Source organism: Hyla sarda, chromosome 4 (genome assembly GCF_029499605.1).
Source record: "Hyla sarda isolate aHylSar1 chromosome 4, aHylSar1.hap1, whole genome shotgun sequence".
Lineage (NCBI taxonomy): Eukaryota > Metazoa > Chordata > Amphibia > Anura > Hylidae > Hyla > Hyla sarda.
In genome coordinates, this window is record NC_079192.1 from 191,393,275 (window position 1) to 191,418,313 (window position 25,039).

Sequence of the window (25,039 nt, forward strand, 5' to 3'; positions counted from 1 at the left end):
GGCAGTAAAAAAATAAAGATGTACATACCTTCCTCCGCTCCCCCGAGGCCTTCGGTAACCGACTCCGGCCTCCGCCGTGATCCTCTTCCTGGTTGCCGGTGGTTGAAGAGTCTTACTGCGCTCAGCCAATCACCGGCCGCAGTGAAGTCCCGACTCGGCCGGCGATAGGCTGAGCGGCAGTGTGACGTTTTCGGCCCCAGCCGCAGGTGCCGGTGTAGTGAAAAATTTTGTGTCCTGAAGTGTTTTCACACTGCCGCTCAACCTATCCCCGGCCGAGTCGGGACTTCGCTGCGGCTGGCGATTGGCTGAGCGCAGTAGGACTCATCCGACCACCGGCAACCAGGAAGTGGATCGCGGCGGAGACTGGAGCCGGTTACCGGAGGCCCCGGGGGAGCAGAGGAAGGTATGTCCCTCTTAATTTTTTTTACTGCCGGCAGTATGGGGGACAATTTTTATATTCCGGAGTTCTCCTTTAATATCTTTAGCAGTTTGGACGTGATGCTGGAACATACAGCTTCTAGCTTCAAAAATGACGGACTTCAATACAAACTTTCAACCTCTTTTTCAACCCCTTAAAGGGGTACTCCGGTGAAAACCTTTTTTCTTTTAAATCAACTGGTGGCAGAAAGTTAAACATATTTGTAAATTACTTCTATTAAAAAATCTTAATCCTTCCAGTACCTATTAACTGCTGAATGCTACAGCAGAAATTCCTTTCTTTTTGGAACACTGATGACATCACGAGCACAGTGCTCTCTGCTGACATCTCTGTCCATTTTAGCAAACATGCATAGCAGATGTATGCTAAGGGCAGCATGGTGGCTCAGTGGTTAGCACTGCTGCCTTGCAGTGCTGGGGACTTGGGTTGAAATCCCACTAAGGACAACAATAAATAAAGCGTTATTATAATAACGTCAGCAGAGAGAACTGTGCTTGTGATGTCATCAGAGCATTCCAAAAAGAAAAGAATTTCCTCTGTAGTATTCAGCAGCTAATAAGTACAGGAAGGATTAAGATTTTTTAATAGAAGTAATTTACAAATATGTTTAACTTTCTGCCACCAGTTGATTTAAAAGAAAAAAGGTTTTCACCGGAGTACCCCTTTAAGGGTTGAATTTCGAAAAATCCTTTCTTATTTCTCGTCTTAAAAACAACACCTGTAAGAAAATTCAGCTTTCTAGGTCCAAGGGTTTAGGCTGTGAAGGCAGATCTAGCAGGGATCTCTGCATTGAAGCTCTGTGACAGGACTCAAATCACACAGCAAACTGATGGACAAGCACAGAGCCTGCACAGAGGCCTTCTAGTCCCTCCCACAACTTTCTGTATTTTGTCTCTCCACAGAGACACATCTCACTCAAAAATAAAAAATTTTTAACTAATATATTACAAAATATACATATCACGTTATCCACATTGTATACATTTTTTTTTTTGCAAATGACAGGTATACTTTAACCCCTTAAGGACTCAGCCCATTTTGGCCTTAAGGACTCAGACAATTTAATTTTTAAGTTTTCATTTTTTCCTCCTCGCCTTCTAAAAATCATAACTCTTTTATATTTTCATCCACAGACTAGTATGAGGGCTTGTTTTTTGCGCGACCAGTTGTCCTTTGTAATGACATCACTCATTATATCATAAAATGTATGGCGCAACCAAAAAACACTATTTTTGTGGGGAAATTAAAACGAAAAACGCAATTTTGCTAATTTTGGAAGGTTTCGTTTTCACGCCGTACAATTTATGGTAAAAATGACATGTGTTCTTTATTCTGAGGGTCAATACGATTAAAATGATACCCATTATTATATACTTTTATATTATTGTTGCGCTTAAAAAAAATCACAAACTTTTTAACCAAATTAGTACGTTTATAATCCCTTTATTTTGATGACCTATAACTTTTTTATTTTTCCGTATAAGCGGCGATATGGGGGCTCATTTTTTGCGCCATGATCTGTACTTTTTTTTGATACCACATTTGCATATAAAAAACTTTTAATACATTTTTTATAATTTTTTTTTAATAAAATGTATTAAAAAAGTAGGAATTTTGGACTTTTAAAATTTTTTTTCGTTCACGCCGTTCACCGTACGGGATCATTAACATTTTATTTTAATAGTTCGGACATTTACGCACGCGGCGATACCAAATATGTCTATAAAAAATGTTTTTTACGCTTTTTTGGGGTAAAATAGGATAAAACGGACGTTTTACTTTTTTATTGGGGGAGGGGATTTTTCACTTTTTTTTTACTTTTACTTTTACATTTTTTTACATTTTTTTTTACACTTGAATAGTCCCCATAGGGGACTATTCATAGCAATACCATGATTGCTAATACTGATCTGTTCTATGTATAGGACATAGAACAGATCAGTATTATCGGTCATCTTCTGCTCTGGTCTGCTCGATCACAGACCAGAGTAGGAGATGCCGGGAGCCGCACGGAGGAAGGAGAGGGGACCTCCGTGCGGCGTTATGAATGATCGGATCCCCGCAGCAGCGCTGCGGGCGATCCGATCATTCATTTTAATCGCGAACTGCCGCAGATGCCGGGATCTGTATTGATCCCGGCACCTGAGGGGTTAATGGCGGACGCCCGCGAGATCGCGGGCGTCGGCCATTGCCGGCGGGTCCCTGGCTGCGATTAGCAGCCGGGATCAGCCGCGCATGACACGGGCATCGCTCCGATGCCCGCGGTTATGCTTAGGACGTAAATGTACGTCCTGGTGCGTTAAGTACCACCTCACCAGGACGTACATTTACGTCCTGCGTCCTTAAGGGGTTAAACATTACAAAAGACATTTCAAAATCTAAACAGTTTACCTGGTTTATCTGGTGTCTGAACAAAGTGTTGAGAGGTGAAGGTTTTGCCATCAGGATACTTGGGATGAGGGGGCAGTCGAGAATCAAGGTATGTACAGAAAACATGCATGAGTATCTTAAGAAAAAAAAAAAAAATTTTGTAATAGACCAACTAATAAAATCATCATCATAATTAAATTGGCACTGTCAGATATAAAACCTTTTTTATGTTGTACATCTTATATAATCTAATATACTTTAACCCCTTACATTTTTGTTTTTTCCACCTCGCCTTCAAAAAAAATCATAATTCTTATATTTTCATTCACAGACTAGTATGAGGGCTTGCTTTTTGCGCGACCAGTTGTCCGTTTTACTGCCACTCTGCCATAAAATGTATGGCGCAACCAAAAAAATACTATTTGTGTGGGAAAATTAAAAAGAAAACAGCAATTCTGCTAATTTTAGAAGGTTTTGTTTTCACGCCGTACAATTTATGGTAAAAATGACATGTGTTCTTTATTTTTTGGGTCAATACGATTAAAATGATACCCATGATAATACTTTTCTTTTACTGTTGCGCTTAAAAAAAAAAATTTGCAAACTGTTAAACCAAATTAGTACGTTTAACCCCTTAAGGACGCAGGACGTAAATGTACGTCCTGGTGCGGTGGTACTTAACGCACCAGGACGTACACTTACGTCCTGTGTATAACCGCGGGCATCAGAGCGATGCCCGTGTCATGCGCGGCTGATCCAGGATGCTGATCGCAGCCAGGGACCCGCCGGCAATGGCCGACGCCCGCGATCTCGCGGGTGTCCGCCATTAACCCCTCAGGTGCCGGGATCAATACAGATCCCGGCATCTGCGGCAGTGCGCGATTTCAATGAATGATCGGATCGCCCGCAGCGCTGCTGCGGGGATCCGATCATTCAGAACGCCACACGGAGGTCCCCTCACCTTCCTCCTTCCGGCGTCTCCTGCTCTGGTCTGAGATCAAGCAGACCAGAACAGAAGATGACCGATAACACTGATCTGTTCTATGTCCTATACATAGAACAGATCAGTATTAGCAATCATGGTATTGCTATGAATAGTCCCCTATGGGGACTATTCAAGTGTAAAAAAAAATGTAAAAAAATGTAAAAGTAAAAAAAAGTTAAAAAATCCCCTCCCCCAATAAAAAAGTAAAACGTCCGTTTTTTCCGATTTTACCCCCAAAAAGCGTAAAAAATAAATTTAATAGACATATTTGGTATCTCCACGTGCGTAAATGTCCGAACTATTAAAATAAAATGTTAATGATCCCGTACGGTGAACGGCGTGAACGTAAAAAAAAAAAAAAAGGCCAAAATTGCTACTTTAATACATTTTATTAAAAAAAAAAAAAAAATGTATTAAAAGTTTTTTATATGCAAATGTGGTATCAACAAAAAAGTACAGATCATGGCGCAAAAAATGAGCCCTCATACCGCCGCTTATACGGAAAAATTAAAAAGTTAGAGGTCATCAAAATAAAGGGATTATAAACGTACTAATTTGGTTAAAAAGTTTGTGATTTTTTTTTAAGCACAACAATAATATAAAAGTATGTAATAATGGGTATCATTTTAATCGTATTGACCCTCAGAATAAAGAACACGTCATTTTTACCATAAATTGTACGGCGTGAAAACGAAACCTTCCAAAATTAGCAAAATTGCGTTTTTCTTTTTAATTTCCCCACAAAAATAGTGTTTTTTGGTTGCGCCATACATTTTATGATATAATGAGTTATGTCATTACAAAGGATAACTGGTTGCGCAAAAAACAAGCCCTCATACTAGTCTGTGGATGAAAATATAAAAGAGTTATTTTTAGAAGGCGAGGAGGAAAAAATGAAAACGTAAAAATTAAATTGTCTGAGTCCTTAAGGCCAAAATGGGCTGAGTCCTTAAGGGGTTAAATATACTCTCCTCTATCGTATGGATTCCTTTTATGTATTTAAAATTTCTATCAAATACCAATTAAGTCTGTGTCCCCAATAACTCGAGCAAGAAACAACTTCAAGCACTGGCTCATCTTCTCTGTCATCATTCAAGGTAGAGGGTGATGCTCGGATTCAACTCTTTACATACAGTGATTAAAGTTAACTGCGGCATCTATAATGTAAAAAGAAACCTAATCCCAGCAGCTAGGCTGATGGGGACATCCACAGTGAAATTGCCCTTACCTGCCTCCTCAATGTTTGATCGGCGTTTGAGTGCAGCAGGAAGCCATGGCAGCCTGAAGCAATGGAGCCTCTATAACACTGGTTAATGCTGTGTTATGCTCAGCATTGTTCAGTTTGTCAGCAATCAAAATATATCATGTAATAGTTCCTTTTGGGGACGTGATAAATAAAAATTGTTAAATGTTAATAAGCCCCTTCCTAATAAAAGTTTGAATATTATAGGTGAAAGCAGCATTTTGTCTAATGAGATCGAACTTTTTCCCTCTCTCCGACTCCTGCTGCTAAACTCTCACTCAGAAAATCAACCCAGCTTTGTCCTGTAACTGCAAGTCTATGGAGAAGGGAGCTCCACCCACAAGCTCTGGGAGAACTGTGCATCAGATATAAAGCTTACAGATCAGAAATTTCTTTGGTGCAGAAAATTCCATACCGCTGAATCTGTTGGAAGGTCAGTGTCCCATTTACGACCTTTAAAGTCCCCACCTGCATTCCACCGAAAAGAACTCATGCATCCCCCATGGGACAATTCTAGAAGAGAAGAGAAAAAAAAAGCATAGAAAAAAAAAAACAAAAAAAAAAAAACTTTATTAGTCACCTATACATTAACCCCTACCCCAATAGTAGCATTAAGCTTAAAAAGTGGAATTTTTTTGTTAATTATAGATATGCCCCACAAATATAGCACGTACACGTCTTTCTTCACTGATTACATAAATGAGGGAAACAGCTGAGGAAGCATTTTCACTTCTCTATTCTGTGGCTGAAAGTGACAGCCGCCTCACTAGCCTAGATAGATATTAGGTGCTGGTCCCAATTTTAAGCGCATATTAACCAAATAAAGACTATTAAAGACTAAGACTGGTTGATTAAGAAACCATTTTCAGATATATGATAGCATTTATTTTTTAGACTTAGGACTTCCTTCTATTTAGGGGAGCTACTTTCACAGTGGAGCATGAAACTGAAAAGTAGTAAGAAACAACAGAGCAACAGCGAATTTAGCACAGAGGAGGGGGAATGAAACCCTCCCTTGGACAGAAAACATTTCAGATAAGGAACGAGTAGGAACAAATGCAAGATACAAAATGCCCTGAATTATCTAAAAAGGAAATAAACACTTCATAAAAACTTTCTACTAAAGTTTTTTTTGCCATATTGATTTTTCTTCTTATTGTGCATACAAAAAAATGCCAAATATATTGGATCCTATGCAATTATCATATAGCAACAAAAGAAAAATAGGCGTATATAGGTCAAACAATTGAGTTTTATTGAACATAAATCATCAGTCAACATTTAAAAACCACTAAAAAATTTCAGGTAAATTGTAAACCGAGACTAATCTGCCAGATACAGAACAGGAGGTCTATTAAACTTATATATCACATTATGTGTGGGCTGAACCATGCACCAGAACACATATAAAGGATATGCCCTAAAATACTGCAAATAGCTCAATTATAGTTAATACATAGAATACAGCAATAAGGGTACATACAAGTATCACCTAGTGGGAACACAGTGTGACCTCCAGCATCACCCAACCTTTCGCTTAATTTGCTTCTTCCGGGGCACCCCAGAAGAAGCAAACTAAGCGAAACGTTGGGTGATGCTGGAGGTCCCACCGTGTTCCCACTAGGTGATATTTGTATATACCCTTATTGCTGTATTAACTATAACTTAGCTATTTGCAGTATTTTAGGGCATATCCTTTATGTGTGTTCTGGTGCATGTTTTGTTCAGCCCACACATTATGTGATATATATGTTTCATAGACCTCCTGTTCTGTATCTAGCAGATTAGTCTCTGTTTACAATTTACCTGACATTTTAAGTGTTTTTTTCTTCTTCTTGGACAAATAATTGATTTTTGATGGAAAATTGGAAAAACATGAGTGTTGTGTACGGTAAAGGTAGAGAACTTTTTACCTTTAATACGTTCAAAGAGGTATTCCTGATTTGGAGTGATGTCCAGGTACTGAACAATAACATTAAGTGACGGGATCAGTGGTGCTTTCACTAAAGCTGCTTGCTTTATACTGCTTATACTAGACTCTAGAAATAAATGCAAATTGATTAGATAGTTCACCAATATAGCTTTACATGTGAAGTACAGACACAATGGCACTGAAATTTATGTAATGTTCATTTGCTTCCTAAATTTTAACATATTCAAGCTTTCACTGCTGTAATATGTAGATGGTACTAGGGGGACATAACTATAGATTTCTACACAAGGTAAATGGGCAAGGCCCATTTTCATATCAAGTTTGACAGGATCATAAACATTACATATTTCAGTAGTACAGACATTTCTGCATTCGACTGTTTAAAGTGGTCAATTAGCTTTTTTTGGAGGGCGGACACTTTGAGATATTGATATTTATCTGTGTCTCTATTGAACTTTTTATTTTTTTTATAATATTTTTATATTTTTAAGGGGTACTCCAGGAAACAAACTATAAACATATCTACAGTTCTCTCCAACAGCCTGACTATAGCCTGCACAAGAGAATCGGACATCCTGTGTGCCGGAGGAAGGTAACAGACCTCTGTGCGTGATTGCACTGCATGGGTCTGATAAATCTCTCCCAACCACCCCCCCCCCCCCCCAAACCCACAGACACCTGCATTTTGCCTAAAAATGTAATGATAAGCATAAATCACAACATCTGTAGGGTTAGTGGCAGGCATAAGCATGATCGCACTGATGTCCGCCATCAGTGGTGCATCCACAGCTGCTGATAGCAGCCCGAACTCATCCACTATGAAGCAAGTGCAGCTCGATTAATTTACAGCCACAATGTAAACGTTCCACGTTCACAAAGTACCTTGCTGCAAAGATGTACATTTACGGCACGTCTTTAAGGGTTGAGTTTTTTTATTAATTTAATGTGCCCATAGGGGACTATTTATAGCAATCATTAGATTGCTAACACTGTTCAGTGCTATGCATAGCACTGATCAGCATCATCAGCGATCAAGCTCTCTGGTCTCCTGGAAGGCAGACCAGAGAAGACAACCCTGCGAGAGCAGCGGAGGCAGGTGAGGGGACTTCCGTTCGTCATCTTGGATGATCGGATCCCCACCGCCATGTTGTGGGCGATTTGATCATCCATTAGAAAAACCGCATTAATGCAGATGCCGTGATGAGTATCGATCACAGCATCTGAGAGGTTAATGGCTGACAGCGCGATCGCTGATGTTCGCCATTATCGGTGGGTCCCTGGTTACAGATAGCAGCCAGGACCTGTTGTGCATATGAAACTAGCACCACTCCAGTGCTCGCGTCATGTACAGGACGTAAATGTACATTCTGGTGTTTTAAGGGGTTAAAGAAAATAGAGTGCATTAGATCACAAAAGGTGAGAGAAGGATAACAAAATCAGGATATGTGCATAGATTAAACTTTTCAAGCGTCCCTGTGACATGTCAAAAGTGACGGTGTCCATAGATCCTGAGAACACAAACAAAGCAGACTTCCATGAACACTGTATAATAAGCATATTCTACAATTTTAGTTACATACCCCCTATTTGCAGTTCAGGACATCCAAGCCTCCTTATCTGCATGTTAACGGTTTCCACCTCTTGAACCAATGGCACCAAGATAGTTTCATTAATCCACTAAAGGAGGAAGAAAAAAGAAAGAAAAAAAGTTAATGCAAGCAAAAGGTATTTTTTGCAAAAAGTATTTCAAACTACAGATACTAAAAGTGGTACATACATTCCGGAATTTCTCTGTCCAGGAATCCATGTGGTCCAAAAGTTGACGGTTCATTGTAACTCTTGCCCAGATCTACAAATAAAATAAAAAATGTATACATTTATATACATTATAACACACACACACACACACACACACTAGTACAATATATATATACACACTCTATCTATCTATGTGTATGTGTATAATGTACTAGTGTGTGTGTGTATATATATATACACACACACACACATATATATATACACACACACACATATATAATATATAATATATATATATATATATATATATATATATATATATATATATATATATATATATATATATACACATACATACACATATATACACACACACACCACACACACACACACCACACACACACATACATACACACACACACACACACACACACACACACACACACACACACACACCCCCCCTACGATGGCCCCGACATACGATACTTTCAACATGCGATGGCCTCTCAGGCAGCATCAACATACGATGCTTTTGTATTTCGGGGCCATCACATAAACTGCTATGCGGCAGCGCTGATTTAATACACGGCAGTGATCTGTGTAAGAGATCAGTGTGTGCAGTGTTATAGGTCCCTATGTCCTATAACACTGCAAAAAAAAAAAAAAAAAGGTTAACAAAGGTCATTTAACCCCTTCCCTAATTATAAAAAAAAAGTTTGAATCACCCCCTTTTCCCATAAAAAAAAATAAAACAGTGTAAAGAAAAATAAACATATGTGGTATCACCGCATGCGTAAATGTCCGAACTATAAAAATATATAGTTAATTAAATATAATTTAATAAAAAAATGCCAAAGTCCAAAACAGCGTATTTTGGTCACTTTTTATACCATTAAAAAATGAATAAAAAGTGAACAAAACAAAAATACCAATAAAAACTTCAGATCACAGCGCAAAAAATGAGTCCTCATACCCCCCTGTACGTGGAAAAATTTAGTTATAGGGGTCAGAAGAGGACATTTTAAAAACGTACATTTTCCTGCATGTAGTTATGATTTTTTCCAGAAGTACGACAAAATCAAACCTATATAAGTAGGGTATCATATTAATTGTATGGACCTACAGAATAATGATAAGGTGTAATTTTTATCTAAATATGCACTGCGTAGAAACGGAAGCCCTCAAAAGTTACAAAATGGTGTTTTTTTTTCGATTTTGTTGCACAATGATTTTTTTTCTGCTTCGCCGTGAATTTTTGGGTACAATGACTAATGTCACTGCAAAGTAGAATTGGTGAGCGGAAGCTCCCGCCCCTCACACAAATTCAGCCGATAGGCTTCCCACTTGTGTTCGGGGCTTAAAGCTCGTGCATACAGCAATCCATACGTACCTGTATGAAAACATTACACTAACCTGAGGTCAGAATTGTGCCCATGACCGCGACGGAGGGCACGCCTTTAGTGGGCAAAAATGAACCTGGTAGGAATAAGCGGGCAAAATATTTTACATATTGACTATGTTCCCGTTCTTGCCACTACCTGTGTGCCTGAAAAACCCTGTGAAAATGTCTGTGACAATAACTTTGCAGTGCATCCTCCTGCAGGCGTGGCAGGAATGAAGCGTATACAACCGCCTACGTGTCGTGATGTAGTTGTATTACAGTGATACTCAATTGCGCCGTGATACAGTGATACAAGTGATACAGTGATACTCAATTGCGCCGTGCCTTCCCCTGCAACATGGAAGGTATAATGGGTATACCACAACCCGTGAAGCGTGATTTTGTTGCTCTGAAGACGTGACAGTAGCAATGATTGCGTGGTGTGCCCCCTGCAGATGTGGCAGGTATGACGAGTGTATGAAAGCCTATGAATCGAGAGGTTATTGTTCTGAAAACGTGTCAGTAACAATAACCTGTGTGCCGCCTCCCCCTGCAGACGTGGCAGGCATAACTGGTAACCAGGACACCTATGTGTCGTACCGATATCGCTCTAAAGACGTGTCAGTGACCATAACCTGCGTGGTGTCTCCCCCTGCGGACGTGGCAGGCATACTGGGTACAACCACCACCTATGTGTCGTAATGTTGCCGTTCTGAAAACCTGTCAGTAGCAACTGTTGCGTGGTACGCCCCCTGCAGACGTGGCAGGTATGACGGGTGTATAACAGCCTGTGAATCGAGAGGTTATTGTTCTGAAGATGTGTCAGTAACAATAACCTGCGTGCCGCCTCCCCCTGCAGACGTGGCAGGCATAATGGTTAAGCAGGCCACCTATGTGTCGTAACGTTATTGCTCTGAAGACGTGTCAGTAACCGTAACTTGCATGGTGTGTCTCCCTGCGGACGTGGAAGGCATGCTGGGTAAAACCACCACCTATGTGTCGTAATGTACCGCTCTGAAGACATGTCAGTAGCAACGATTGCGTGGTGCGCCCCTGCAGACGTGGCAGGTGTAACTGGTGTATAACAACCTATGAATCGAGATGTTATTGTTCTGAAAATGTGTCAGTAACAATAATCTGCGTGCCGCCTCCCTCTGCAGACGTGGCAGGCATAACGGGTAAGCAGGCCACCTATGAATTCGTAACGTAATCGTTCTGAAGACGTGTCAGTAACCTTTGTGACAGTATCACCCATAGTGAGCATGGGAGTAGAAACACCACCAGGTGAAACGGAATCAATGAGATTGCTAAGTGTGAATGCTAATGTGAGCTTGTGTACCATGTAGAGGCTGTGTGTGAAGCCATAGAGATACTGTGGATGTATGAGTAGTGACCCATGCGTGTATGAGAATAAGGCCATGAGCGTACAGACGATAAGCAAGTTATAAAGGTACGAACAGTGAAGACGCCCTACCCGTATGAACAGGTCAAGGTATGCCAGTATAATCAAAGCCAAGAACGAATGAATAGTATGGATGCCATGTTTAATGAACATAATAAGCAAGTTGACCATGTACACCCCATGAGCGTATGAAAGTATGGCGCGCCATGACCTGTGAACAATACGCCTATGATCATAGCCGTGTAGACACAATGAGTGTACTTGCAAGGTAAGCTGTAAACATACTTGCAGTATGCACGTTACTAGTATACGATGGAGCGTACGTGGCGTGAAAGCGTTGATATATATATATATATATATTTTTTTTCTTGCGGGTAGAATTACAAGTGTATGGCCGTATGGGCTGCTAGCGAATGACCATGTAACGTGATGAGCGTATGTACAGAAACCATGACATTAAGTACGGTACACTAGTTTACAGGTGCCCACCGCTATCAAGAACAGCATCTTAGCAATCGCTATCTCTTATCAGTAATGTTCTTTAAGGAGTACTTTTCAGCGCTAATTGCTGCGCCAGAGTACCCCCAACAATGCTCCCACCTAACCAGGGACGGATTGATCCATCGTAAACATGAAATTCAGTACAGAGAATGGCATACATCAATGCACTGCAACCTCCATAACATGACAATGGTCTCCACTGCCGCATACCAGCAGCAGTAGCTGGCCGCGAAGCTCCGACGTGACACTGCATCTGTGGCCCGGCGATGGTTATCTTGCAGTTTAGTAAACAGAACAAGAGAAGCTTACCCGCAAACTGATGGCCCGCTGATTCTGGTACCACCCTAGCACACCCGCCCGGCTCCTGGATCCTGGGGCGTAACAGGCCGAGCAGGCGGGTGGCCATCCTATCTTACTTCATAGGCTGTTTTCCGACAGTGGGACTGGAACCGGCTGTGAGCAGCTACCAGAGGGCCACATGATTTTCGGCGGGAGATCCACAACGCACATCCTCACCATGTCACGTCCGCAAAATGTCCCGCCAGTGTGAGGTGTAGACTTGCATCGGCTCCTGCGCCTCACACCAGTATTAAAGAAAAACAAGGGGGATGTCCGTCTGTCCCTGCAAATCCCCTGCCCGGCGCCCAAAACTACTTGTCCCGGGCGTCGGCGATAGGATTTCCACATCCCTGATAGGACCTTCCCAGGTCATGTGATCCACAATTGTGAATGTATATATGATTACCCAGAGTTCCCTGGGTTCGGGACTTAGAGGTTTGCTGTCCAATGAGCTTAGTCCAGCCCCTATTATATAAAGGGCTGTAGTCTGTAAATTTGCTCTCTTGTTCCTGCACTTAGTGCCGGACTATCAAGCAAGCACATTCAGCACATCTAAATTAGTCTCAACTAGGCCAAAGTCTACAGAACCAGCAGCCACTAAAACGAGTCATTAAGCTCAGTCTCTAAATCTTGTGTGACTACTATACAGCACCAATCCTATAATTAGTAGCACAGTGACCTGCTCAACAGCTTATTATACTAGTCCCAGCAAAATCTGTGAGGAACCTGCATCCCGGTTACCTCGAGAGAGACTGCGTGCTTGTAAAGCCTGTTGCACAAAAGTTCAAGTAAAAGTTATCAGTTATCTCAAAATCTGCTGTGGACATTCCATTTATTAACCCTGCTGTTTGTGGGCCGGTTGGCGGCAGGAACTCTAATACCAAGCAAACCACACCCTGGCGTCAAGACAATTAAGGATTAATACCACCAGACCCTGCATCACTATTGCAACACCCCAGACACCACAATAGCCAATGGGGTTGGGCCTATTTTTGGGTAAGTTCTCCCTACCCTAAATCAGATTTTAATGGGGTGATGGATGAAAATGCTATTACCAAGGTATGGAGATCACCTTTTCCTTTACAGAAATTGACAAATTCTACATTACTTCTAGTGGAGAACGGAGAAGGATTATACAGAAATGCCATTAAGTATTCAATTCTATCCCTTTTTACCTGAATAAAAATAAATCTACCCTCCTTATATATTCTAACTTCCCTATCTTCCCATTTAACCCCCTGGGGGTGGACCTTTTAGTCAAGGTAGCGGGTAAGGGTAGATAGCTTATTTATATTGATCGATGTTACTATTATAGATTTTACGCTCCACGGCTAGAAAGTCTTTCCCAGAATATAATTCTCATTTAAGAAAGTATGTTTTTACATTCTCATATACAGCGTCAAGTATACAGACCAGGCGTTGGCTCCCAGCATTTTTAGTGTCAATTAAACAAAACTGCTATAGTACTCCACCATCCGCAGCAGAGATTTTTCCCAGAAGCTATAAAATTTTATTTAACTGTGCATTTTCTCTTTTCTTGATTTAACCTTCTGTGTCCCAATAGCTCCCAGGAAACAATTCCTAGATACAGGCTCTCCACCAGTTAGTGTATCACACGCCACAGGTTTATCTCCTACTACTGGCCGACTTCTCAAGCTCTATCTTTTCAAATTTATATACTGTACAGGCGTTGAATCCAAACACTTTTTAGCATAAGATATCGCTACCCAGACACTCCACCCCACACATGGGAGATTTTCCCAAAAGTGAGAATTTTTTTATTTTATTTTTATTTTTAGTTTTTTATAATAAGGAGATTTTTATAGACTTACCATAAAATCTCTCTTGAAAGATCCATTGGGGGACACAGACCTTGGGTATATGCTGCTGTCTCTAGGAGGCTTGACACTATGGTAACCAAAAAGTCAGCTCCTCCCAGCAAGGTATACCCGCCTCCAAGCCACTGAGCAATTTAGTTTTAGTCCCAGAGCAATAGGAGGAGACCGACAGGTCAAAGGAAAAAACCATGAACTGTCCGAGAACCAGAAGAAAAATTAACTGAACACACCCTCAGACAAAGAACCGAAGGAACCCCAGAAAAAAGGGCGGGAGCGGTGTCCCCCCAATAGATCCTTTGAGAAAAAGATTTTACGGTAAGTCTAAAAAAAAATCTTTTCTTTATCGGCTCCATTGGGGGACACAGACCTTGGGACGTACCAAAGCCGTCCCTTGGGTGGGCAGAGAAAAAAGGTCAGGCAGACGGCTGTACCACCGCTGCCTGCAACACTTTACGGCCCAGACTAGCATCAGCCGATGCGAAAGTATGGACCTGGTAGAATCTCTAAAAAGTGTGCAAAGACGACCAGGTGGCCGCTTTACAGATCTGTGAGGCAGAGGCCTTGTTTCGGAGAGCCCAGGATGCTCCCACAGAGTGGGTGGAATGAGCCAAAACCCTGAAGGGTGGGATCTTCCCCTTGCAGCGGTAAGCTTCCGAAATAGCACATCGGATCCACCAAAAAAATGGTGGCCTTGGAAGCAGGCTGTCCCTTTCGACGACTTTCCGTAAGGACGAAAAAAAGAATCGCACTGACGAAAGGAAGAGGTGACAGAAAGATAAGTCCGAACAGCCCATACCACATCCAATTTTTGGAGTAAGCGCTCCCTGGGATGAGAAGAAGCGGGACAAAAAGGACGGAAGGAAGATGTCCTCGTTAAGATGAAAAGCCGAAACGACCTTAGGTAAGAAGGACGGATCTGGCCGGAAAACAACCTTGTCCTGATGAACTATCAGGAAAGGAGAATGGCAGGAGAGAGCCAGGAGAGTTCAGATACTCTCCTAATGGAAGTAATAGCCATAAGAAAAGCCACCTTCCAGGATAGGAGGCGAAGGAGAACCTCCCTAAGAGGCTCAAAAGGTGCGTCCTGGAGGGCGCCTAGAACTAAGTTCAAGTCTCAAGGGGGAGAAGGGGTCCGGTAAGGAGGGACAGCGTGTGCCACGCCCTGCAGGAAGGTCTGGACATGCGAATTGGAAGCCAGAGGACGCTGAAAGATGAAATCTGACCCTTAAAGGGAGCTGAGAGCCAGCCCTTGTTCCAACTCAGACTGCACAAAGGAGAGGAGACTGGGAACGGAAAAAGGTAACTGGAGAAAACGTCTGAGTTTCGCACCAACGAAAGTAAGCCCGCCAGGTATTGTGATAAATCTTCGCAGAGGGCGGCTTGCAAACCCTGAGCATGGTGCGAATTACCTGGGAAGAGAAGCCGCAGGCCCTTAGAACCGCGGTCTCAACCGCCACGCCGTCAAATGCAGCGATTGTAAATTGGGGTGGCAAAGGGGACCCTGTGACAGTATGTCTGGACGAAGTGGAAGACGGAACGTCATCCAGAAGCCAGACCACGTCGGCGTACCATGCCCTTCGAGGCCACTTTGGAGCCGCCAGAATGGCGGGGACTCCTTCCGCGTTCAGCTTCCTCAGAACCCTGGGAAGGAGGGGGAGAGGAGGGAAAAGGTAGGGCAGGGCAAAGCCCGACCACGGAATTACTAGGGAATCCACGGCTAGAGCCAGGGGGTCCCTGGACTTTGACACAAACGTCGGAATTTTCCGGTTGTGTCGAGACACGAAGAGATCCACATCTGGGGTCCCCCAGAGGTCGCAGATCTGTGCGAACACCTCCGGAAGAAGGGACCACTCTCCAGGGTTGGCTGAGAAAATCCGCTTCCCAGTTCAGCACTCCCGGAATGTGAATCGCCGAAATGGCTGGAACAACTTGTTCCGCCCAGAGAAGGATCTTTGTCACCTCGGACATGGCTGCTGAGCTGCGAGTGCCGCCCTGCCGGTTGATGTACGCCCCCCCCCCCCCCAGCCCGACAGACTGGCATCTGTCGTGATCACCTGCCAGTGGAGGGGAAGGAACGAAGGCCCCTGAAGAAGGGGGAGCGGAGCCACAAGCGCAGAGACCGACGGGTCCGAAGAGGGAGAACAATCTTGCGATTGAGAGAGAGGAGACTTGTCCCACCGGGCAAGAATCACCAGCTGAAGAGGACGGTAATGAAACTGGGCAAAGGGTACAGCCTCCATGGCTGCCACCACTCGACCAAGGACTTCCATGCAAGTAGGGATGGTGGCCGGGGATGGTATTCGGAGGGAGCGGACTCCCGACAAGAGGGCCAGACGTTTGTCCGGCGGGAGGCGAATCCGAGCGGAGGCCGAGTCGAACTGAAGCTCCAAGAAGATAAGAGACTGGGTGGGGGAGAGAACTGACTTGTCTCGGTTGACCATCCACCCGAAGCGACATAAGGTCTGAAGAGTGATGCTCACATTCTCCAGAGCCTGGGCTCTGGTGGAGGCCTTGATGAGGAGGTCGTCCAAGTAGGGTATCCCCGATACCCCTCTTGACCGTAACAGAGCCACCACAGGTGCCAGAATCTTGGTAAAAACTCATGGCGCTGTGGCCAGACCGAAGGGGAGAGCCACAAATGGATAATGACCTTCCGGAACCGCAAAAGCGGAGATACCGATGGTGTCCGGGAAAAATTGGAATGTGGAGGTAGGCATCCTTGATGTCCACCGAGGATAGAAACTCCCCCTGATCCATGGACGCCACCACCGAACGGAGAGATTCCATTCGGAAATGGCAGAGAAGAAGATATTGGTTGAGACGTTTCAGATCCAGGATTGGCCGCACAGAACCATTTTTCTTGGGAACCACGAAAAGATTGTAATAGAAACCCCGAAAGCGTTCCCTTGAAGGAATCGGGACGATGACACCGTGGATGAGAAGAAGGGACTGAAGAGCCGCCCGAAATTCCCTCGCAAGCGAGGGAGATCGGGGAGCATGGGACTGGAAAAAAAAAAAAAAAAGATCCCTCGGAAGGGAGGCAAATTCTATCCGGTATCCATTGGACACCACGTCCCTGACCCAGGAGTCCTGAAAGTGCGTGATCCAAACGTCTCGAAAGAGCAAGAGGCGACCTCCCACCCGAGAAAAAGCTGCGGGTGGGGGCATCCCTTCATGTAGAAGAGGGTTTGTGGTTGCCTGATTTGCCCGCAAAACGGTAGGAACGGTGTGTCCGACTTCCAAGAAGGATGCGTCTTGAAAAAGGGGACCTTCTTGTCACGTGAAGGCGCCTGGCTGGACCCTTTAGAGGGGCCAGACGTCCGAAAGGACGAAGACTTTCTGCGGAAAGAAGTGCTAGACTTGTTTTGAGGCAATAAGGAGCTCTTGCCACCTGTCGCCTCAGAGATAATCTCATCCAGGCGCTTGCTGAAAAGTTGGGAACAGGTAAAAGGAATCTCTGTGAGAGACTTAGATGCAGCATCCGCGTTCCATGTTTTAAGCCAAATGGAACGACGGAGGGCTACTAGATTACCGGTGGCAAAGGCAGCGCAGCGAGCTGAGTGCAAGGAAGCAGAACACAAAGTCTCTAGCTTTGGAACATTGGAGGGCCAGAGCAGACAGTTCTTCCGGGGAGATCCCGAAAGAATGCCCTGACCGAGTTGGAAATGCCAAACTGAAAGGGCCTTAGACACCCAGGTGGAGGCGAAGGCAGGAAGCAGGGAGGCACCCGCTGCTTCAAAGGCATACTTCGCTAAGGACTCAACCTTTTGTCTGCCGGATCCTTGAAGGCAGCTGCATCCGCCAGTGGCAAAGTAGTAGCTTTAGAGAGGCGGGAAACCGGAGGATCCACCGCCGGAAATTAAGTCAATTTGGAGACAAGGTCCTTGGCGAAAGGATATCGCGCTTGAACTTTCTTCCGTCCCTGAAACTTCTTCTCAGGGTGCTTCCAGGCAGATTCTAGAATGGCATCAAATTCAGCGTGAGAGCTGAACACTTTGGGTGCCGGTCGGGCACGATGAAAGGATACTTCTGGTACTGCGTTTGAAGTTCCTGGGTCTTCTAGGTTAAAGGTGTCTCTTATGGCCATAACCAATGAGTTCACCATGTCCACTGAGTCCGAACGGTCCTCTGAGTAAGATGCTGAATTGGAAACCTCGTCCACCAGCTCTCCAGGAGAGTGCGAACGAGTGGAGGCGGCCCTAGAAGAGGGAGACTCCGACCTGGTATGTGGCTCAGAAGAGCCAGAGCGGTGACCCGGGAACGTCCTCTGGAAGAGTGACGCGTGTGGCCTGAAGAAGCGGTCGGGTAAGATCTGAGAGAGGAACGCCCGTGTCTACCAGAAGACTCAGGGGATGAGTCAGAGGAGACATTCCTATAACGCTTATGTGAAGCATAGGTAGAAGGGGAATGGGACCTTCTAGAGGGCCGGTGAAGGGTAGACCTCTCCAAGGCAGTCACCACAGAACGGGAGACCTGCACCAAGTCTCATATAGACTGGGAGAGGGGGGGAAACCCAAGCTGGAGGGGCGCCCGAACCCGGGTCTGAAGGAGCACCTGGAATAGAAATAGCAGGGGGGTCTGGGGGAGCAGTGGAGCAGGCAGAACAAGTGGGTTCAGCAGAACCTGGCATTTTTGCAGAGCAGTTTTTACAAGCGTAATGGGTAACTAATGTTCCCGATATCTGCTTTGAGGGAGGAACAGTTCTGGGCAGGGACATAGCTAAAAAATGAACAGTCTCACCAAAGTCTGTGTCCCAAGGCAGCTGCTGTGAGGAGAACTCCGCACTGTGGCTGTGAGGGGAGAGAAGAAACGCCGGCCAATAGGAGGAAGAGGCCGGGTAAGAGGCAAGGGCGCTGTGATTGGCCCCTGCACAGCCCCAAATGCGTGCACGGCGCTGATTGGCAGCTATTTTGCGCTGCTAAAGCACTTATGCGGCCTGGTGGGCGGAGTTAACGTCCGCCGGAGAAATACAGTGGGACTTAGAAATGGCGCCCACTCCAAACCCCAAGCGCACACGCCGCCATAGTGAGCTCCTATGCGCCCGGGGAACAGAGCGGACGAAGTGCCGTAGGCAGCCGCCGGAAGTGAAAGTAAAAAGTCGCACCCACCCGCAGAGAGAAGCCTGCAGCGCATACAGTAACACACATTGTGAAATAAAGTGCACCTTACTGTGAAACACTGCCCCTTGCACAACTGCTCCCCCAATAATAAAAAGCAATCCCCCTGCAGGGAAGAATAAGTATCCCACGGCCAGCCCCAGCTTCAGTAATGATAGGTCCAAAAACAGTGGTCTCCAGCTGTTGCAAGACTTGGAGAGAAAAATACTCACCTATGCTGAAGAACTTACCTAAAGAAGTCTTCAGAATGTAGTCTTCAGTCAGCATTTTCACCTGCATCAAGCAAAGCTCATAGCGAGGCGAACAGGGAGGTAGGGGGACCCAGACCCATGAGGTACAACCCCAAGCGCTGACCGTTGGCGAGAGGGGGTTAACAGTACATCCAAGATGCCTGCCACCTCTCACAATGGGGAAACAGTGAACCGCAGTTCCTGAGTCCCCACCTGAAAACATAAAAGGAATAAAGCACTAACACATTCCCTAAACCTAAAAAATATGAGACCTGGTCTGGAGAACACCAGACCAGTGTCCACCTCAAGACACTAAGCAAAAACTGAATTGCTCAGTGGCCTGGAGGCGGGTATATCCTGCTGGGAGGAGCCGACTTTTTGGTTACCATAGTGTCAAGCCTCCTAGAGACAGTAGCATATACCCAAGGTCTGTGTCCCCCAATGGAGCAGATAGAGAAATATATTTTTCCTTCGTTTAACATTCTGTGACCCAGCCACTCCCACCAAGCCTTTTTCCCTCACCTTTTATTTACAGACTCTCCAGTAGGTAGTATATCACACACCACCAATGTATCAGCAGCTGTTGGATAATTCATCAGACTCTGCCCATTCAAATTCCAGTGCGGCAAGTCTGTGCTACACAGTGTATTTCATATGCTTCTATAGAGCTATATATCAAGTAAGCAGGTCAATAAATGAGAAAACAGTTTAACTTGTTTAGGGATACACTGTGCAGACATTCAATTCTGGCTCACTTAGGCAACCATTGTATATCACTACTGCAAACAGTCTGCACATTCAGATTCCAATGAATCAAGTTTGGAAAGCACAAGATGCCTTTAAATTAGTGCTGGGCAGTATGACCAAAAATGCATATCACTGTATTTTTGTAAGTTATGGCGGTTCCACGGTACATCCCTCCCCGCCCCCCCCCCCCCCACGCTTTAAATGAATGAGATGCCGGCCGCTGCGCTATAAATGGTTAAAGGGTTCCTTTCATCAAAAAAGCGTTTGATATATTATAGATTAATGTATGCAGAATATTAAAAAATATGCTTCTTTCTATTTAATTTTCCACTTTGAAAAAATGACCACTAGGGGTCTCCCTACCAGTCTTTTTTTTTTTTTTATAGATTTCAGACTCATGCACGAGTCCTAAATCTCAGACTGCAGCCGGAACACAGACAAACTCACCACTGCTCACTGCCAGGGAGTAGTGTTGAGCTTGTCTCTGTCCTGGCTGCAGTCTGAGATTTAGGACTCGTGCATGAGTCTGAAATCTATAAAAGAAGGACTGGTAGGGAGACCCCTAGTGGTAATTTTTTCAAAGTGGAAAATTAAATAGAAAGAAGCATATTTTTTAATAACATGCAATTGAAAAGCTATTCTGCATACATTAATCTATAATATATCAAAAGTTTTTTTGATGAAAGGTACCCTTTAAGTTGCGGGCCTCCTGCGCTTTAAATGAATGAGATGCCGGTGTGAGGTTGCAAAATTCCACCTCACACTGGCTACGGTGCTGGAAACGATTAAGTTGCGAGCCAGAAGCTGTCACTCCTCCTGCAAGCGATAAAAGACATGCTTGCAGGGGAGGTGACAGCTTGTCGCGGCTTGCATCTCATTCATTTGAAACGCCGGCGGCTGGCATCTTAACCATTTAACCCCTTAAGGACTAAGGGGTAAAAATGTATTTTTACGTTTTAGTTTTTTCCTTCTCGCCTTCAAAAAAATCATAACTCTTATATTTTCATCCACAGACTAGCATGAGGGCTTGTTTTTTGCGCAACCAGTTGTCTGTTGTAATGCCATCACTCACTTTACCATAAAATGTATGGCACAACCAAAAAAAAAAATACTATTTTTGTGGGGAGATAAAAAAAACCCGCAATTTTGCAAATTTTTGAAGCTTTTGTTTTCACGACATACTATTTACGGTAAAAATTACATGTGTTCTTCATTCTTTGAGTCAATACGATTAAAATGATACCCATCATACTTTATTACTGTTGCAATAAAAAAAAATCGCAAACTGTTTAACCAAATTAGAACGTTTAAAATCCTCCTATTTTGAAGGCCTATAACTTTTTCAGTGATCTGTATTTTTTATTAGTACGATATTTGTTTATATAAAACTTAACACTTTTTAATTAATTTTTCTGGAATAAAATGTTAAAAAAGCAACTATTTTGGACTTTTTTTTTACGTTCACTGTACGGTATCTAACATTTTATTTTAATAGTTGGGATATTTACGCATGCGGTGATACTAAATATATACCGTATTTATCGGGGTATACCATGCACCGGCATATAACACGCACCCTCATTTTACCAAGGATATTTGGGTAAAAAAAGTTTTTTACCCAAATATCCATGGTAAAATGAGGGTGCGTGTGTGCGTGTGCATACCCCGATATACCCCCAGGAAAGGCAGGGGGAGAGAGGCCGTCGCTGCCCGCTTCTCTCCCCCTGCCTTCCCTGGGGTCTAGAGTCCTGTTGCCGGCCCGTTCTGTCCCCCTGACTATCGGCGCCGCTGCCCGTTCTGTCCCCCTGACTATCGGTGCCGGCGCCGATAGCCAGGGGGACAGAAGCGGCGCCGACAGCCAGGGGGAGAGAAGGGGAAGCGGCACCCATTGCCGGCGCCGCTGCCCCGTTGCCTCCCCCCATCCCCGGTGGCATAATTACCCGGGTCGGGTCCGCGCTGCTGCAGGCCTCCGGCACGCGTCCCCTGCGTCGTTGCTATGCGCTGCACGGCGCGGCGCATGACGTCAGTGCGCCGCGCCGTGCATAGCAACGACGCAGGGGATGCACGCCGGAGGCCTGCAGCAGCGCGGACCCGACCCAGGTAATTATGCCACCGGGGATGGGGGGAGGCAACGGGGCAGCAGCGCCGGCAATGGGTGCCGCTGCCCCTTCTCTCCCCCTGGCTGTCGGCGCCGCTTCTCTCCCCCTGGCTATCGGCGCCGGCAATGGGGCGCCGGTACCGATAGTCAGGGGGACACAACGGGCAGCGGCGCCGATAGGGGGAGAGAAGGTTCGGCAGCAGGGCTCTAGACCCCAGGGAAGGCAGGGGGATAGAAGCGGGCAGCGACGGCCTCTCTCCCCCTGCCTTTCCTGGGGGTGTATCGGAGTATAACACGCACAGACTTTAGGCTAAAATTTTAGCCTAAAAAGTGCGTGTTCTACGCCGATAAATACGGTATATACTTTTTTAAATTTTCCCTACACTTTTTGGGGGTGAAATAGGGAAAATGGGACAATTTACGTTTTTATTGGGGGGGGGGGGTTTCAAAGCGGAGGCAGCCATGCTGGATGATCAGATCGCCGCAGCGCTGCGGGCGATCCAATCATCCATTTAAAGTACCACGGCATCTGAAGGGTTAATGGCGGACATCAGCGCGATCGCGGATGTCCGCCATTACGGACGGGTCCCTGGCTGCTATCAGCAGCCGGGACCTGCCGCGCATGACGCGAGCATCAGAGCGTCCTGGTGCGTTAAGTACCAGCTTATCAGGACGTACATTTACATCCTGCGTTGTTAAGGGGTTAAAGCGCCGGTGTCCGGCACGTTATTAATTTAAAGCGCCAACGGCTCACAGGAGGACGGGGAGAACATATGATTATTTCCCCAATGTGGGGACAGCCGCTGCAGCTGATAATTCATTTGAGGGGGGAGGGGCCCAACCGGTATTGCGGTATAGAAAAAAATTCATATCGTGCAGGAAAAAACATACCGGTATACCGCCTAGCACTACTTTAAATATTCATATATATCTGCTTAACAAGTGGGAAATATCAGAGTGCATATCAGTACTATGGGGTGTATTAGCCCCATTCACAGCTTTACCTTCTTCCGTCAGCGCTTTCCCCCCAGAGCCAGTTAAAACCCCCTCTCCTCAAAGTCACTTCCCTCTTGGGGGGCTATTTTTACTATTACCCCTTGTGAAAATAAACTTTTGGGGTTACACCAGCATTTTAGTGAAAAAAAAAAAGAATTTCCTTTTCACGTCCAACTTTAATGAAAATTTGTCAAAAACCTGTGGATTGTTAAGGCTCACTATACCCCTTGTTATGTTCCGTGAGGGGTGTAGTTTCCAAAAATGTATGTGGGGGGGGGGCACTGTTCTGGCACCATGAGGGCTTTGTAAATGCACATGGCCCCGACTACTATTCCAACCAAATTCTCTCTCCAAAAGCTCAATGGCGCGCTACTTCTCTTCTAAGCCCTGTAGTGCGCTGGCAGAGCAGTTTACATCCATATACCGTATATACTCGAGTATAAGCCGACCCGAGTATAAGCAGAGACCCCCAATTTCAACCCAAAATCCCAGGAAAAGTTATTGACTCGAGTATAAGCCTAGGGTGGGAAATACATCATCCCCCCTGTCATCATCCAGACCCCCGTCATCATCCAGACCCGTCATTAACATCCTCCTCATCATCCCCTTGTCATCATCCCACACACCCCCCCTTCATCATCCCCTTGTCATCATCCCACACACCCCCCCTTCATCATCCCACACACCCCCCCTTCATCATCCCACACACCCCCCCTTCATCATCCCACACACCCCCCCTTCATCATCCCACACACCCCCCCTTCATCATCCCACACACCCCCCTTCATCATCCCACACACCCCCCTTCATCATCCCACACACCCCCCTTCATCATCCCACACACCCCCCTTCATCATCCCACACACCCCCCTTCATCATCCTCTTATCATTCGCCCTCAGTGGTCTTCAACCTGCGGACCTCCAGAGGTTTCAAAACTACAACTCCCAGCAAGCCCGGGCAGCCATCGGCTGTCCGGGCTTGCTGGGAGTTGTAGTTTTGAAACCTCCGGAGGTCCGCAGGTTGAAGACCACTGCGGCCTTCGACATCATCCAGCCCCCTCACCCCCCTTTAGTTCTGTACAGTACTCACCTCCGCTCGGTGCTGGTCCAGTCCTGCAGGGCTGTCCGGAGAGGAGGTGGTCCGGTGGGATAGTGGTTCCGGGCTGCTATCTTCACCGGGGGCGCCTCTTCTCCGCGCTTCCGGCCAGGAATAGAGGCGTTGCCTTGACAATGACGCAGACGTACGTTGGCAATGAACGCACCTCTGCGTCGTTGTCAAGGCAACGTGACTATTCTGAGGCCAGGCTCGAAGCGCTTAGAAGAGGCCTCTCCCCGGTGAAGATAGCAGCCCGGAACCACTGTCCCACCGGACCACCTCCTCTCCGGACAGCCCTGCAGGACCGGACCAGCGACGAGCGGAGGTGAGTACTGTACAGAACTAAAGGGGGGTGAGAGGGGGCTGGATGATGTCGAAGGCCGCAGTGGTCTTCAACCTGCGGACCTCCGGAGGTTTCAAAACTACAACTCCCAGCAAGCCCGGACAGCCGATGGCTGCCCGGGCTTGCTGGGAGTTGTAGTTTTGAAATCTCTGGAGGTCCGCAGGTTGAAGACCAATGCGGGTGGGGGAGTTCACTCGAGTACAAGCCGAGGGGGGTGTTTTCA

At 45.4% G+C, this 25,039-nt stretch overlaps 1 protein-coding gene across 3 annotated transcripts in view; it reads right to left on the reverse strand.

Moving 5' to 3' along the window:
• The window catches only part of TMEM209 (transmembrane protein 209), a 90,406-nt gene that overhangs the window by 27,801 nt on the left and 37,566 nt on the right, over positions 1-25,039 (reverse strand). For 2 of the 3 annotated variants that reach the window (XM_056573163.1, XM_056573162.1), the window contains 5 exons: positions 8,748-8,819; positions 8,551-8,647; positions 6,951-7,076; positions 5,453-5,550; positions 2,831-2,945 (listed from right to left, as the gene is read on the reverse strand). In XM_056573163.1, the coding sequence (XP_056429138.1) occupies positions 2,831-2,945; positions 5,453-5,550; positions 6,951-7,076; positions 8,551-8,647; positions 8,748-8,819 (508 nt within the window). The remainder of the gene's footprint in view (positions 1-2,830; positions 2,946-5,452; positions 5,551-6,950; positions 7,077-8,550; positions 8,648-8,747; positions 8,820-25,039) is intronic. The other variant, XM_056573164.1, reaches the window with a different exon arrangement.